This window comes from Muscardinus avellanarius (genome assembly GCF_963383645.1).
Source record: "Muscardinus avellanarius genome assembly, chromosome: 16".
In the NCBI taxonomy this organism is placed as follows: domain Eukaryota; kingdom Metazoa; phylum Chordata; class Mammalia; order Rodentia; family Gliridae; genus Muscardinus; species Muscardinus avellanarius.
The window spans coordinates 71509425-71522590 of record NC_137802.1 but is presented as its reverse complement, the minus strand read 5'-3'; the positions used below and the strand labels follow the sequence as shown (position 1 = coordinate 71522590).

Sequence of the window (13166 nt, the reverse complement as noted above, 5' to 3'; positions counted from 1 at the left end):
GGGCGGGCGGGCGGCGGGAGGAGGGGTGCTGTGCAGCGCCCGGCCTGCACTGGCCGCCAGCCACCGGGAGGCGGAGCAGAGGCTCCTCGGAGCGCAATAAAACGCCGGGCTCGGCCGGAGCCCGCAGCAAACACATCCATAGAAGGCAGTCGGGGTGTAGAGCCAGCCGGGCCGCCCGCCGCCCCCACCCCGCTTTCTTCTGCGCGCATCCGCTGCCCCGCGCGGGTCCGAGACAAAGAGCCCGGAAAGTTTGCACGGGTGCGCGGGGCAGGTGAGGGCAGTGCCGGCCCGGGCCCCCAGCCCGCCGCCCAGAGCAGCCCCCGCGGGCGGCCGCCAGCCGCAGACCCCGGCCCGCCATGGGCGCCGCGGCCCGCAGCCTGCGGCTCGCGCTCGGCCTCCTGCTGCTGGCCACGCTGCCGCTGCGCCCGGCCGACGCCTGCAGCTGCTCCCCGGTGCACCCGCAACAGGCGTTCTGCAACGCGGACGTGGGTAAGCCCCGCGACCCCCGGCCCTCCGTCCCGCAAGTGGACGCCCCGCGCCTCTTCCTCGCCCTTGCCCTCCCTCCCTTTGCTGAACTGCTCGGCGACCTCGAAATTCCACGGACATTCCGCAACAGCTCCAGCCTCAAAAAAAGGGGCCAGGGAGAGGCTTGGGTTTTGGCAGGCCGCCCTGGGATGCCAGCGCCGGGGCGGGGGAGTGAGTGGGGGGTGTCGGCTGGGCTGGGGGCGGCTGGGCTGGAGGACTTGGGGACCCCTGGAAGAAACTTACACGCAGGTGAGGTGGGGGAGGGCTTCCCTGCGGGGACTCCTCCCGCCAGCCCATCTGGGGGGCTTGGACACTGAGCAGGGGGCAGGATGAAAGCCCCCCTCCCCGGGGAAGGTTCCGCAGACTCAGAGAGGTGAAAAAGGCCCCCCCCCGAGCCTGGCTCCTTGCTGGGTGCCCTGCCCAGGAGACCTCACAGACAGGGCCCAGCAGGGACCAGGACCCTGCGTCTTTTGCTGGGGGAGACTTTTTCCAGAAGGTGGGTTCTGGTCTCTGGAGGGGCAGAGGGATTGGGCAGCTGCCCAGGTCGCCAGGCAAATGGCCATTTCCTTGGGTTCTCCTTGTCCCTAGAGGCGGGGCTGGCCAGGCAGGAGGGGCGCGGCGGTGCCACCGAGGCCGACACTTGCTGACCCTCCAGCCCCCTCTCCCACAAGTTCAGGTGCACAGCAGGTGGGTCTCGGGCCTCTCTGCCTTCCTTGAGATCTGGCCCTGAATCCCTAGCCAGCCCAGTCTCCTGTGCCCGGGTGATGGAGGTGGGCATCTCTTACCTGCCCAGACGGAGGCCAGGGTTCCTCTGTTGCCCCTGTAGTTAGCGATCGGGAGTCCCCCCACTCCTTGCCCCACCTGTTAGCTCTGGGTGCCACCTGCCCAGCTCGGGAGCCTTCAGCGGCTCCTTATCTATGGGACCGTGTGGCTGGCTCGGCTCAGATCACCTGGGCTTAGGGCGTGGCAAGTCTTGACAGGGTAGTTTCCACGAAACCCAATTTGGGGGCAAAAGGCAACCTCAAAATTCTACTGAAATTCTACAGCAGCTCCAGCCCCAGAAAAAGGAGCCAGGGAGTATTTGGGGTGTTTTCTCCAAATTGACTCTGGTCTTCAGCAAAATCTAGGGGTGAAGGAGAGGCTCCTGTCCACAAGCGAGCCGTGAGTGGCCTTTCTGGGGGTGTTCTCTGGGAAGACAGGCCTGCCGAGGCCCTTTTGCTTAGAGACTGCACCTCTGACCGGCAGATCTCAGGGCCTCGGAAGGAGACCGGTTGGTAGGACTTGGGATTTGGCTCAGAGATGCTGAGCGGGAAGGATCTGGGCCTGGGCCCACCCCATGCTTTCCAGCCATGTGGGGAGAAGTCCCAGGCAGCCACCAGTCCCTGTCCGGCTGTACGCCGAGGCGCCACTGAGCTGAGCCCTACTTCTGCTTTGGGTTTGTAGAGTGGTAAAGCCAGCTCTGTGCATGGCCCGGGTCCTCCTGGCCTTGTGCCTGGCTCGCCTCTGCCTAGATTTCCTGGTGTTTGTGTCTAAATAACGGCTTCAAAAATCATCCTAAAAGCCGGGCGTGGTGGCGCACGCCTGTAATCCCAGCATTCGGGAGGCTGAGACCTGAGGATCGCGGTTCGCGGACAGCCTCAGCTACTCAGTGAGGCCCTCTGCAACTCAATGAGACCCGGTTTCAAAATAAAGAATAACAAAAATAGGTCAGGGGGTGTAGCTCGGAGGTCGAAGGCCCCTGGGTTCCACCCCCAGAACCGCAAAAAAAAAAAAAAAAAAAAAAAAATCATCCTAAAGCCAAAGCTTTTAACCCTATTAGCCCCGTCCCAGTGCCCAGGCCCCGTTTTCACATAGCAGAACCACACTTCAAAGCCCCACACCTCTGTCTCTGGCGGCCGTGGTAACTAACAGGTGACCACAGCCGGGTGGCTTAAAACAGGGGACGGTATTCTCTGATGGTTCAGGAGGCCAGAGTCTGAAATCCAGATGTTGGCAGGGCTGGCTGCCCTGGCAGTGTGGAGGCAGAGCATGGTCCAGGCCTCCTCTGAGCTTCCAGTGGCTCGTGGCAGTCCGTGGTGTTCTTTTGGGTTGTAGACACATCCCTCCCACCTCTACCTCTTTTGTTTAGACAGCCCTCTCCTGTGTGTGTGTGTGTGTGTGTGTGTGTGTGTGTGTGCCTCCAAATCTCATTACTTCTATAGGGACACCAGCCATTGGCTTTAGGGCCCGCCCTAAATTCAGCATGATCTCATCTTGACTTAATTACATTAGCAAAGATCCTGTTTTCTTGTCTCTTTCTTTCTTTCTTCTTCTTCTTCCTTTTCTTTTTCTTTCTTTCTTTTTTTTTTGGTTCTGAGATTGAACCCAGGGAACATTCTACCTCTCAGCTACAGCTCCGCCCCTTTTTATATTTTATTTTGATTAAAAATATTTTGTGTGTGTGGTACTGGGGGTGGAACCCAGGGGCTTTACTACCTCCGGGGTACACTCCCAGACCTGTTTTATATTTTATTTGGAAACAGGGTCTCACTAAGTTGCTGAGAGCCTCACTAAGTAGCTGAGGCTGGCTTCGAACCCGTGCGATCCTCCTGTCTCAGCCTCCCAAGCGCGGGGATTACAAGCGTGCGCCACCACGCCCGGCTTATTTTTTTATTTTGAAACAGGGTCTTGCTAAGTTGCCTAGAGTTTCCCAAAGTTACAGAGGCTAGCCTTCAACTTGAGATTCTTCTCTTTCAGCTCCAAAGTAATGGGATAATAGGTATCACCACACCCAGCCACCACTACTACTACCCTCCTCCTCCTCCTCCTTCCCTCCTCCTCCTCTTCCCCCCACTCCTAGAAATAGAATGCATGGTCATCCTACCTCTGAGCTATACTCCAAGCCCTTTTCAATTTAAAATAGGGTCTTGCTAAGTTGCTAAGGGTCTCAGTAAATTGCCAAAGCTGGCCTCTAACCTGTGATCCTTCTGTCTTAGCCTCCCAGGTATGCCTGGGATTACAGGTGTGTATATCTCTGGGCCTGACTCCAGGTTTTTTCAAATAAGGTCACCTTACCAGTTCTGGCTGGACGTGCGTTCTGGAGGAGGGGCACTACCAAGTCCCGTGCCCCAGGCTGCCCAATCCGTCCCCCCATCCCTCCTCTGCACGGCCAACACAGGATAAAAGTGGAGGAAATGCCAGCCTGGGATCCTGGAATAAGCCCCACTGTGTCAGCAGAGACTGCCTGCCTTTTCTGTCCTATTTTCTTGAAGTGGTGTGGGTTTGTAAAAGGTTTAGCAGCAGTTCCCCATTCTGGCTGAAAGTAGGGTTGCCTGGGGAGCGTCTAGAGTTTACTCAGCTCCGGATCCGGATCTGCTTGCTGCTGCCCAGGGTCTGGCCCCCACCCTGGCTTTTGTAGTTTTAAAGGCCCTTGGGAGTTCTTGCTTGAGCAGAGGGGACTGTGCCCCGGGGTGTCAGGGGCTGGTGAGGGCTGGCTTCGCGTGGCACGCTGGTTCCCTGCCCTCTTGGCTGGCCTGGCGTCTCCATGAGGCAGTGGGTTTAAGAAGCAGATTTCTCTCTGCCCGTGGAAGGGTTTCTGGGAGGTGTCTCCTCCTCACTGACAGGATTGGAACTGTGGTCGGCCAAGAGAATCATTCATATTTTGACCCTGAGAATTGAGAGATGAGTGGGTGAGCTCCTGGAGGGCCCCGGGTGCCTGTCCTTTCAAGGAAGGTCAAGGCAGACGGGAAGTGTTTTGTGTCTGGGCGACAGCGCTGGTCTGATTCCCCCTCACCTAAGGGAACCCTCTGCCACCTCCCCCAGGTCTGTGTAGCGACAGTCATCTGGCTAGAAACCAGCTGGAGGTGGCTGGGCAGGAGGTTCCGCACGCATGTGAGCCTGCAGTGACAGAGCCAAGCTGAGCCGCTTGGCCGACCCCAGCTGCTTCGGCTGCTTTTCACAATCAAGGGTAAATCCAGGTGCTTTTTGGACCCAGAGGATAATAAAACCTCCCATCTGGCCTGGTTAGCAATCCCCAAAGCCACACTTCAAAAATCGAACAGTGCCATCTTCCACTGGCTGCTGCCAGGAACTACATCCCACCACCCTTGGACGGTCTCCAGCCCAGCCAGAGAGGGCCACAGTCAAGGACAGACACGTGCTGCGCCCCAGGCTGCAGTCTTTCTATGGGGCCTGGTAGGCCCTGTGTGCGCACTCAAGGGGACTAGACAGGTGGGTGTGGCCACCCGAGAGGAAGCAGCTTAGTGATGATTCCTGGCTTCACCAGCAGGGGACAGAGCAAGACGCCCTGATGCCCTGCAGGGGAGCCTGGTCCTTGAGGATGGAGCCACCAGCCAGGACTCCTGCAGGTGTGCGCTCCGTGCGGCCCTCAGCGTCAGGGTTTTCATATGGACCATATTATTAGCACTTAGGGCCTGGCCAGCTCTGCCCCAGGGGATGTAGGGGAGAAACCAGCCATTATCCCTTGAGGAGAAAACCAAATCCCAGTAGAGGGTGCTGTGGAGGGGGTTTAAAAGTGTGGGGGTCATGCCAGGCATGGTGGCGCACACCTGTAATCCTAATACTGGGGAGGTTGAGACAGGAGGATCGTAGATTTGCAGCCAGTTTCAGCCACTAAGCGGGGCCCTCAAAACTTAGTGAGACCCTGTTTCAAAATACAAAAATAAAATAGGGCTGGGAGTGTAGCTCAGAGGTAGAATGCCCCTGGGTTCCATCCCTAATACCACATGCACACACACACACACACACACACACACACGCGCGCGCGCGCACATGCATGCACACACGCACATACTATGTGGACTGAGGGAGCGGGCGTGCATAGGCATTCACCAGCCACCAGCGCGTGGTGTAAAAGAATTCACTCAATATGGTTTGCATGTTGAATCGGATAAACTTTCCAAATAACCAAATTTAGAAGCAAGTGTGTAACATAAGAACTTGAAATGCGCCGTGGGCTGTGAAGATCAGGGTTCTGGGGGTGAGCTGAGGACAGGGGTGGCGGGGAAACCGGGGCCCCTTAACTCCATTTTGGACACTGTCCCTGGAAGGCTGTCTTCTGCGTGGGGAGTGAGCGGGACCGGAGTTGCTGGCAGCTGCCCAGGTTGGAGCTGAAGAGGGAAGAGGTGTGCTGGGGACTTGGCAGCAACGGGAGGGACCTCTCTCCACACCACGGGCGCCTCTCTGCCCAGATCTGGGCAGCCTGGGACCCTCTGGGGCAGTGCCGGCCTGTGTCCGGGAGCTGTGGACGGCATGGTGACCTGCCTCCCTCCTCCCCGCCATCTCAGCTGGGTTGCCTGGTGGGTGTCAGTGGTGCAGGCTGCGCTGTCTGAATCCTTGGGAGCCATCTGAGCGGGAGGAGAACTGGGGCGAGGATGACTGCCAGGTGCACAGAGGTGTGTGCAGCCAGGCTGGGCCTCGTGAGGAGTAGCTGATGCCTCGCCCCAGGCTGCAGGTGGAGGTGAGCCTCTTAGGCGCAGAAGCAGCCAAGGGGTTGTGCCTGAAGGATCCCAGGAAGTTGGGAGGATGGGGGAAAATCAGGAGAAAGAAAAAGCACGAGGGGGAGAGAGAGAGACAGAGACAGAGACAGAGAGGGGGGGGAGGGAAGGAGGGAGGGAGGGAGGGAGGGAGAGAGAGAGAGAGAGAGAGAGAGAGAGAGAGAGAGAGAGGAAGAGAAGAGTGGACAGCTTCCCGTGGGGAGACAGATTGTTCTGTTGTGCCACCAAATCTTCTCCATGCCCTGGAGCTTGCTTGACTCAGGAGCTTGCCCGATGCTCCCCGTGTCCCCAGTGCACACGCACACACCTGTGTGTACACACTCACAAGCCAGGGAGCAAGGGCAAGAGACCCCATGGCTAGGATGGTCCTTGGCGGGAAAGGAAATCCAGGACCGAGAAGTCAGGGTTAGAAGTATGAAGAACCCAGCTGGGACCACACCCGAGGCACAGCCCAGCCGCCATTGCTCCTGCCAGAGCGGCCCGGGGCGGAGGGACTGCCGGCCCAGCCCAGGAGGGAGAGCTGTGGGTGCAGAGGAGGCCAGAGGAGTGCTGGCAGGGACGAACGGATGCAAGCAAAGCCGATTTGGCCTTGGCTTGTCTCCTGGAGTCTGTATTCGACCCTGAGAGCCCAAAGCAAGCTGATGCCGAGACCCAAGGAGACCCAAGGCCGAGGATGCTGAGGCTGTGAGCTGGGCGTGGGGATGCACACCTGTAAACCCAGTACTTGGGAGGCTGAGACAGGAGGATCACAGGTTCGGGGCCAGCCTCAGCTACTTAAAGCCTGTTTCAAAAAATAAATAAATAAATAAAGCTGGGAGTGTAGCTTGGAGGTAGAACACCCCCAGATTCAATCCTTAGTATTGCCCCCGCCCAAAGAAAAGTCAGAAAGACAAGCCGTGGCGCACACTTGTAATCCCAGCATTTGGAATGCTGGGAGGATCGCGGTTCGCGGACAGCCTCAGCTACTTAGTGAGGCCCTCTGCAACTCAGTGAGAACCGGTTTCAAAATAAAGAATATAAAAATAGGGCAGGGGGTGTAGCTTGAAGGTTGAATGCCCCTGGATTCCAGACCCGCAAAAAACAAAAACAAAAAATGTCAGAAAGGCATTTTGGGGGGCTGGGAGTGTGGGCTCATGGTAAGAACACATGAGAAACCAGGGTTCACCCCAACACAGCCCTCCAAAAAGACATCTGGGATGTGAATGGAGAGTGGGAGCGCCACAGGCTGGGAGGGAAGGCGTACCCAGGAAGAGCGCGGGGCCGCCTGGCTTTCCCTGGCGCCGAGGCACAGAGGGAATCACTTTGCCTCTGCCTCCGACTGTCGGGCTGCCTCTTACCGGGACTGTTGGGACGTGTACCGCACACGCCATACAGGCCAGCCTGGTAAAATGTGCGATCCAGTGGTTTTATGGTGTGTTAGGGTTGTGCACCCGCCACCTCTGTTGAATTCACAGCACCCAGCATACACAGGGGCTTCTGATGCTCCCACAGAAAGACTGGGGCTGAGGGCTTTGCAGGGGTCCTGCAGAGGCCTGCTGAGACCACCCCCAACCCCCACGGATGCTGCCTCTGTGTGGTGAGGCGGGCTCCCGCGGAGGGCAGCCAGCCTGCTGGGACTTGGCTGGCTTCCTTTAGGTTCTGGCAAACTGTACCTGCCACTGGGGCTGATCACCTGTTGTTGTTGATAAAGTTTTATTGGAACATAGCCACGCCCACTGGAGGTGTGTTATCCAAGGGTGTTTTTGTTGTTTTTGCGGTACTGGGGATGGAACCCAGGAGCATTCTACCTCCAAGCTACCCCCCCACCAGCCCTATTTTTTTATTCTTTATTTTGAAAAAGGGTCTTACTGAGTTGCAGAGGGCCTCACTAAGTAGCCGAGGCTGGCCACGAACCGTGATCCTTCTGTTTCAGACTCCCAAATGCTGGGATTACAAGCTGGGGGTTCCGCTCCTGGAGTGCACTCTGTGCTGAGCTGCCTGGCCCAGGGCTGGGGTCCCGTGACATAGGGGGTGGACGACAGCATGGGATTCCAAAGAAATCCAGGACGCCCAGAGGCTTGGGGGCTAGAGGTGACCCGGCGCTACACTGTACGTCCAGAATGTTTGCACAAACCCATGAAAATGAGCGTCACGGTGACCCGAGAGCTGGCAAGTGCTGTCACCATGGGGTCCCTCCAACACTAGGAATGCCATGTGATCTGTGTTCCCTGGTGTCTCAGAGGTGAGCACTGCCAGGCTTCGGCCACCAGGACATGGAGATCGAGGTGTTTGAATGATGCACCTGGTGGGGGCTAGAAGGATTTCTCTGTACCTCCTAGTGTTTAGCCTTCAACCTCAGGCATCCCTGCAGCCAAGGACCAGCTGGGGTGGCCAGGCTCGGGCAGAACCAAGCACATCGGGGATGGGCTGCGTGTGGAGCCATGATGACCGTTCAGCTGTGGCACCTGGTCCCCTTGGCCAGGAGGCTCCAGGACAGGAACCAAGGAACCTATCCAGGGTGTGTGTGTGTGTGTGTGTGTGTGTGTGTGTACGCATGCATTGGTCCTGGAAGGCTGGGGTGAGGTAGTCAAATAGAAATACCAAACAGGTAGAAATCACCAGGACATTTCCGTGAAAAAGGACCTTGAGTTCTCTTCCGTTGTACTCGAGGACTCTGCACGGGCGGGAGGCATTTCTGCCCTCTTTGGGCAGGGGGAGGCCGGTGACTTGCTCAGGGTCAAGCGGCAGTGCCAGGAGTCCCAGGAGGCTGGCCCTGGCCGGAGGCTCTGGAACAGGCTGGCGGTTCACAGGTCCGGCCTCCGTGGCTCTGTTCTCTGGACCAGGAGCCTGCTCGTCCTTGGAGAGGCTTGACAATAGGGGTATTTTGTCTTAACGGGAGTGGTTTGGTGAGCCGGGGGGGTTCAGCAACAATCAAGGGCTGTAAAATCTTCCGTTGGGTCAGGCAACCCTGTGTCTAGGAATTTTTCTGAGGGAAATAGTGAAGGTCGCAGTAAGCCTTTTGGTCACAAGGCTATTTCTCTGTCTTGCTGGTCTCAGGGCAGCGTTAGATACACGTGTGCACAGTAGCAGGGATCAGTTAGATGGATTGCAGCCTCGGACGCTCAGCCGGTGGCTGTAGGGCTTTAAATTGAAATATAAGAAGTTTGGAGGTTGAGGGTGATCAGACTTCCTTTTGCACATGTATAGTTTCTAATTTCCCTCTAATAAAGTTGAATTACACACATCCTTTGTGTGTATGCGCCGCCATGATCAGCTTTACATGTCCATTTAATTATATATATATATATACATACATATATATATATATATATATATATATATATATATATATTTTTTTTTTTTTTTTTTAATTTGGAAACAGGGTCTCTTAAGCCAGCACGGCTGGCTTCGAACCTGCGCGATCCTCCTGTCTCCGCCTCCCAAGCGCGGGGATTACAAGCGTGCGCCACCACACCCGGCGCTACATGTCCGTTTTAAAGTTAGCATTTGCTACCGTGTGGGTCCCGCGGCCTGGTTGGTCTTAGCTGACAATGGATCCACGCAGGAGGCACCATCAGTCAAGCAGCTTAATCCAGAGGGGGGCTGTGTTCTGGGGGCTACGAAGGCTGAGCCAGGAGGGCCCCGGCTTGGTAGGAATGTCCTAACTCCAGAACGAGCCTGGGGAGAGGGCCGGGGAAGCAGCGCTGGACTTTCTGAAAGGGCCGTAAATCCCTGCGCGCTGTGGCTGTGGGCGACCATCCTGTCTCCCTCCTTTCTAGAACATTTCCTTCTGAAGGGTGGGTGTCACGAACACGGGGAAGGAGGACTGGACACAAGACTTTGCATCTCTAAGGCTCCGGTCCTCGGGGTTCTCCAGAGAGACAGGACCCATAGATACAGAGAGAGACATGTAAGCTGAAATGCATTATGGGACTTGATCACATGATCACGGGAGCTGAGGAGGCCACTGTCCGCCATCTGCAAGCTGACAACGGGGAGGCTGGTGGACTTCAGATTGAGTGCAAAGGCCAGAGAATCGGAGAGCCCCTGGTATATGTCCTGGAGCCAAGGCTAAAGAGTCAGAAGCTAGCCGGGCGTGGTGGGCACGCTTGTCATCCCAGCATTCGCGAGGCTGAAACCTGAAGATGGCGGTTCGCGGGCAGCCTCAGCTACTTAGTGAGGCCCTCTGCAACTCAGTGAGACCCGGTTTCAAAATAAAGAATACAAAATAGGGCAGGGGTGTAACTCAGAGGTTGAATGCCCCTGGGTTCCATTCCCAGACCCACAAAAAAAAAAAAAAAAAAAGGCTGCGCGTGTAGCTGTGAAGCAGAATGCTCCTTGGTTCTACCCCCAGTACTGCAGAAAAGAAAAGGAAAGGAAAAGAAAAGAAACATTAGCACCCAGAACATTAGCACAAGGCTGAGGAGAGGCCCCCCAAAGGGTTGTAGGCTTGCTGGAGAACGTTCAATACTCTCCACTCCCACGCTGCCCAGTTTGGGGGCCAGTGACCTCTCCCGAGACCCACCCAGCCCAGACGAAGGGCCTCTGAGATGGCCACCCCCAGCTAGACCCTGCTCTTCTAGCTCATCGCAAGGCCAAGCCCTGGAGAACTGGCTGCTTCGCTTTCAGAGAACAAACCATGTCCTCCAAATCAAATTTCTCAGCCGGGCGTGGTGGCGCACGCTTGTAATCCCAGCATTCGGGAGGCTGAGACCTGGAGGATCGGGGTTCGCAGACAGCCTCAGCTACTTAGTGAGGCCCTCTGCAACTCAGTGAGACCCGGTTTCAAAATAAAGAATAAAAAAAAAAATAGGGCAGGGGGTGTAGCTTGGAGGTCAAATGCCCCTGGGTTCCGTCCCCAGACCCGCAAAAAGAAAAAAAAAAAATTTCTCTATGGCCAGATGCATGAAGGTCACCCCAGCCCTAGAAGCAGCAGGGTTGAGCACGGGTCCGACTTCTCACCCTGGGTGGGGGGCCAAGTGGATGGGGCCGGGATCCCCACGCTCGCCCCCCAGCTGCGCCTCCAGTAAGATTTCTGTTCTATGGCAGCCTCCTTTCTGCCGAGTCGGGCCCATGAGGAAGAGCAGGAGGGCATTGCTGGGGACCCCCAACCTTGAAGCGAGCTTCTTTAATGTCCTGACATTGCAGGAAAGAGCTACACCCCACGGTCACGAGGCAGGCTGCGGGGCAGCAGTAGTAAGGCAAGCGTGGCCCCCTCCCAGACACGGCCTTGAGGGGCACCTGTGACATCCGTCCCCCACCACCCCAGCCTCTGTGACACCCCCTAGGCTTGCCCTCCGGCTGGCAGGTCTGCCCCTGACCTCACCCTGGCCGTGATGTCACAGCTCAGCCGCTCTGCTGTTCCCATGGCAACCGCCCACCCAGTCAACCAGCTGGCGCAGATGCAGGGCTGCTGGTGGAGGTGGGCAGCTTCTCTTACAGCCACCTTGGGTCAGCAGGCCCCCGAGACCCCGCGCAGACCCCTCAGGGCCGAGACTCTTCTCGCGTCTGCCAACCGTCGTGAGGGTGGGTTCTTCCTCTGCCTGGCTGTCGGGGAAGCTCCCAAGAGGGCCTCGGGAAGGGTGTGCCAGTCTAGGACGGCGATTTGAAAGTTCCCACACCACGAGGCCCTCCGTGGACGGTTTGCTCTGGGAGGGTGGGCGATGGAGCTGGTGGGAGGGGTTTGGGTGAGTGTGGGGGTCAGAGAGGTGGGGGTGTCAGGGCACAGCTGGAATAGGGATGCTGATCGGGGCTGGGTTCTTGGCAAATGGGTGTCAGTGTCGTTGCTGTTTAGGAAGGCGCCAGTTGGATCGGCACACACGGCCGCTCAGCTAGCCGGTGCCTGGACCGGGTGTCTGTGAAGCGGGTCCAGGAGGTGACAGGGACCGCGAGCCTGTGCCCCCTGAAGCCGGCCGGCCAGCCTCCACGTCCTCTGGAGCTGTCCCAGTCCTGGGCAGGGGGACGTTGGGGAGCTGGTGGAACCCACATTTATGATCCCCACCTCCGGGTTCAGGGATAAAACTGGCCACGAGGCCAGGCTGGGGCTATTTGCCGTGACTCCCCTTCCAGGGAGTTTGCTAGCGCCAGTCCAATACCCGCTCCGGCAACCGTGAGACTCACCACTCTGGAACTCGGCCCAGGCTCCGGTTGGCACACAGAGCATAGTTTTTAGAGACTAGAACTCAGAGAAGTGGAGTTTAAAACCTGTATGAGGTTTGTTGTATCTGGGCTTGGTTTGGATACCTCAGTGATGGGCGTCTCGCTACCTGCCCCATGATTTCAAGACAGCCCTGTAGAAAGCGCTTCGCTCCACCTGGCCAGCTCTGCCGCCCTGTAATGTGTTCTCAGAGGCCCGGCTCATTCATCTGGAGACACACACAGTGAGTACCTCTGTCTCCCCACACGGCCGGCCAAGCATTTGGGGGGGTTTTCATGGAGATGGGGGCAGCTGTCATCACCCCACTTCACAGATGAGGAGACTGAGGCCCCCCAAGTGAAGCCACCCTTCCTGGGCTGCACAGCTGGCCAGTGCCCCTGACCACCACCCGGCCGTTCTGGACTCCCCTGTCCCTTCTGCGCCATCCTTGGCGCCCGCCTGCTTCCTCGGGAGGTCTGCGCTTGGAGGCCAGGGAGCTCACGTGCTTCCCAGGACTCTGGGAAGATGTCTCTCCGCCATCAGCATTCCCCATTCTGCTGGCTGCTTGTCTCTCTTGGCTAGGCTCTCTCAATTTCCCAAGAAGTATCTTTCTAATTTGCTTCAACCACTTTACTGTGATTCTAAAATGTTTCTCCGGTGGCATCGTCTCCTCGGCCGTTTCTAGGACATGGGCTCTTGTAACCTTGTTGAAGTCACCGGGACCTCGGCTTCCTGCTGGCTCCGTGGGCAGGTCCGCTGTGGCCTCTGCGTCTCTGCGGCGTGCTGGGCGTCCCCGAGTCTCTGTGTGAGGCACCTGCCGTTCTCAGAGCATCCCGCGGGCCATCACTGATGCTCTGGTGTCCTGGGAGAGGCAGGCGCTCCCTGGAGGTCCCGAGGACCTTGGCGTGCCTCTTGCCCTCCAGACCGTGGGTCTGGAGGTGAGGTCTGGCCAGGGCAGAGCCCGCTCCTTCTAGGCATTTCTTCTAACGTGGATAAAGATGGCACTGCCAGTGGAAGCCCTCTAGTCCCCT

General features: G+C 57.5%; 1 protein-coding gene across 1 annotated transcript in view; it reads left to right on the top strand.

Moving 5' to 3' along the window:
• Window positions 1–356: 356 nt before the first annotated feature.
• TIMP2 (TIMP metallopeptidase inhibitor 2) overlaps window positions 357–13166 on the top strand; it is a gene marked incomplete at both ends in the record, with an annotated part of 45544 nt that continues 32734 nt past the window's right edge. Inside the window, one exon of the mRNA XM_080712856.1 lies at window positions 357–489. Coding sequence (XP_080568982.1) covers window positions 357–489 — 133 coding nt within the window. The remainder of the gene's footprint in view (window positions 490–13166) is intronic.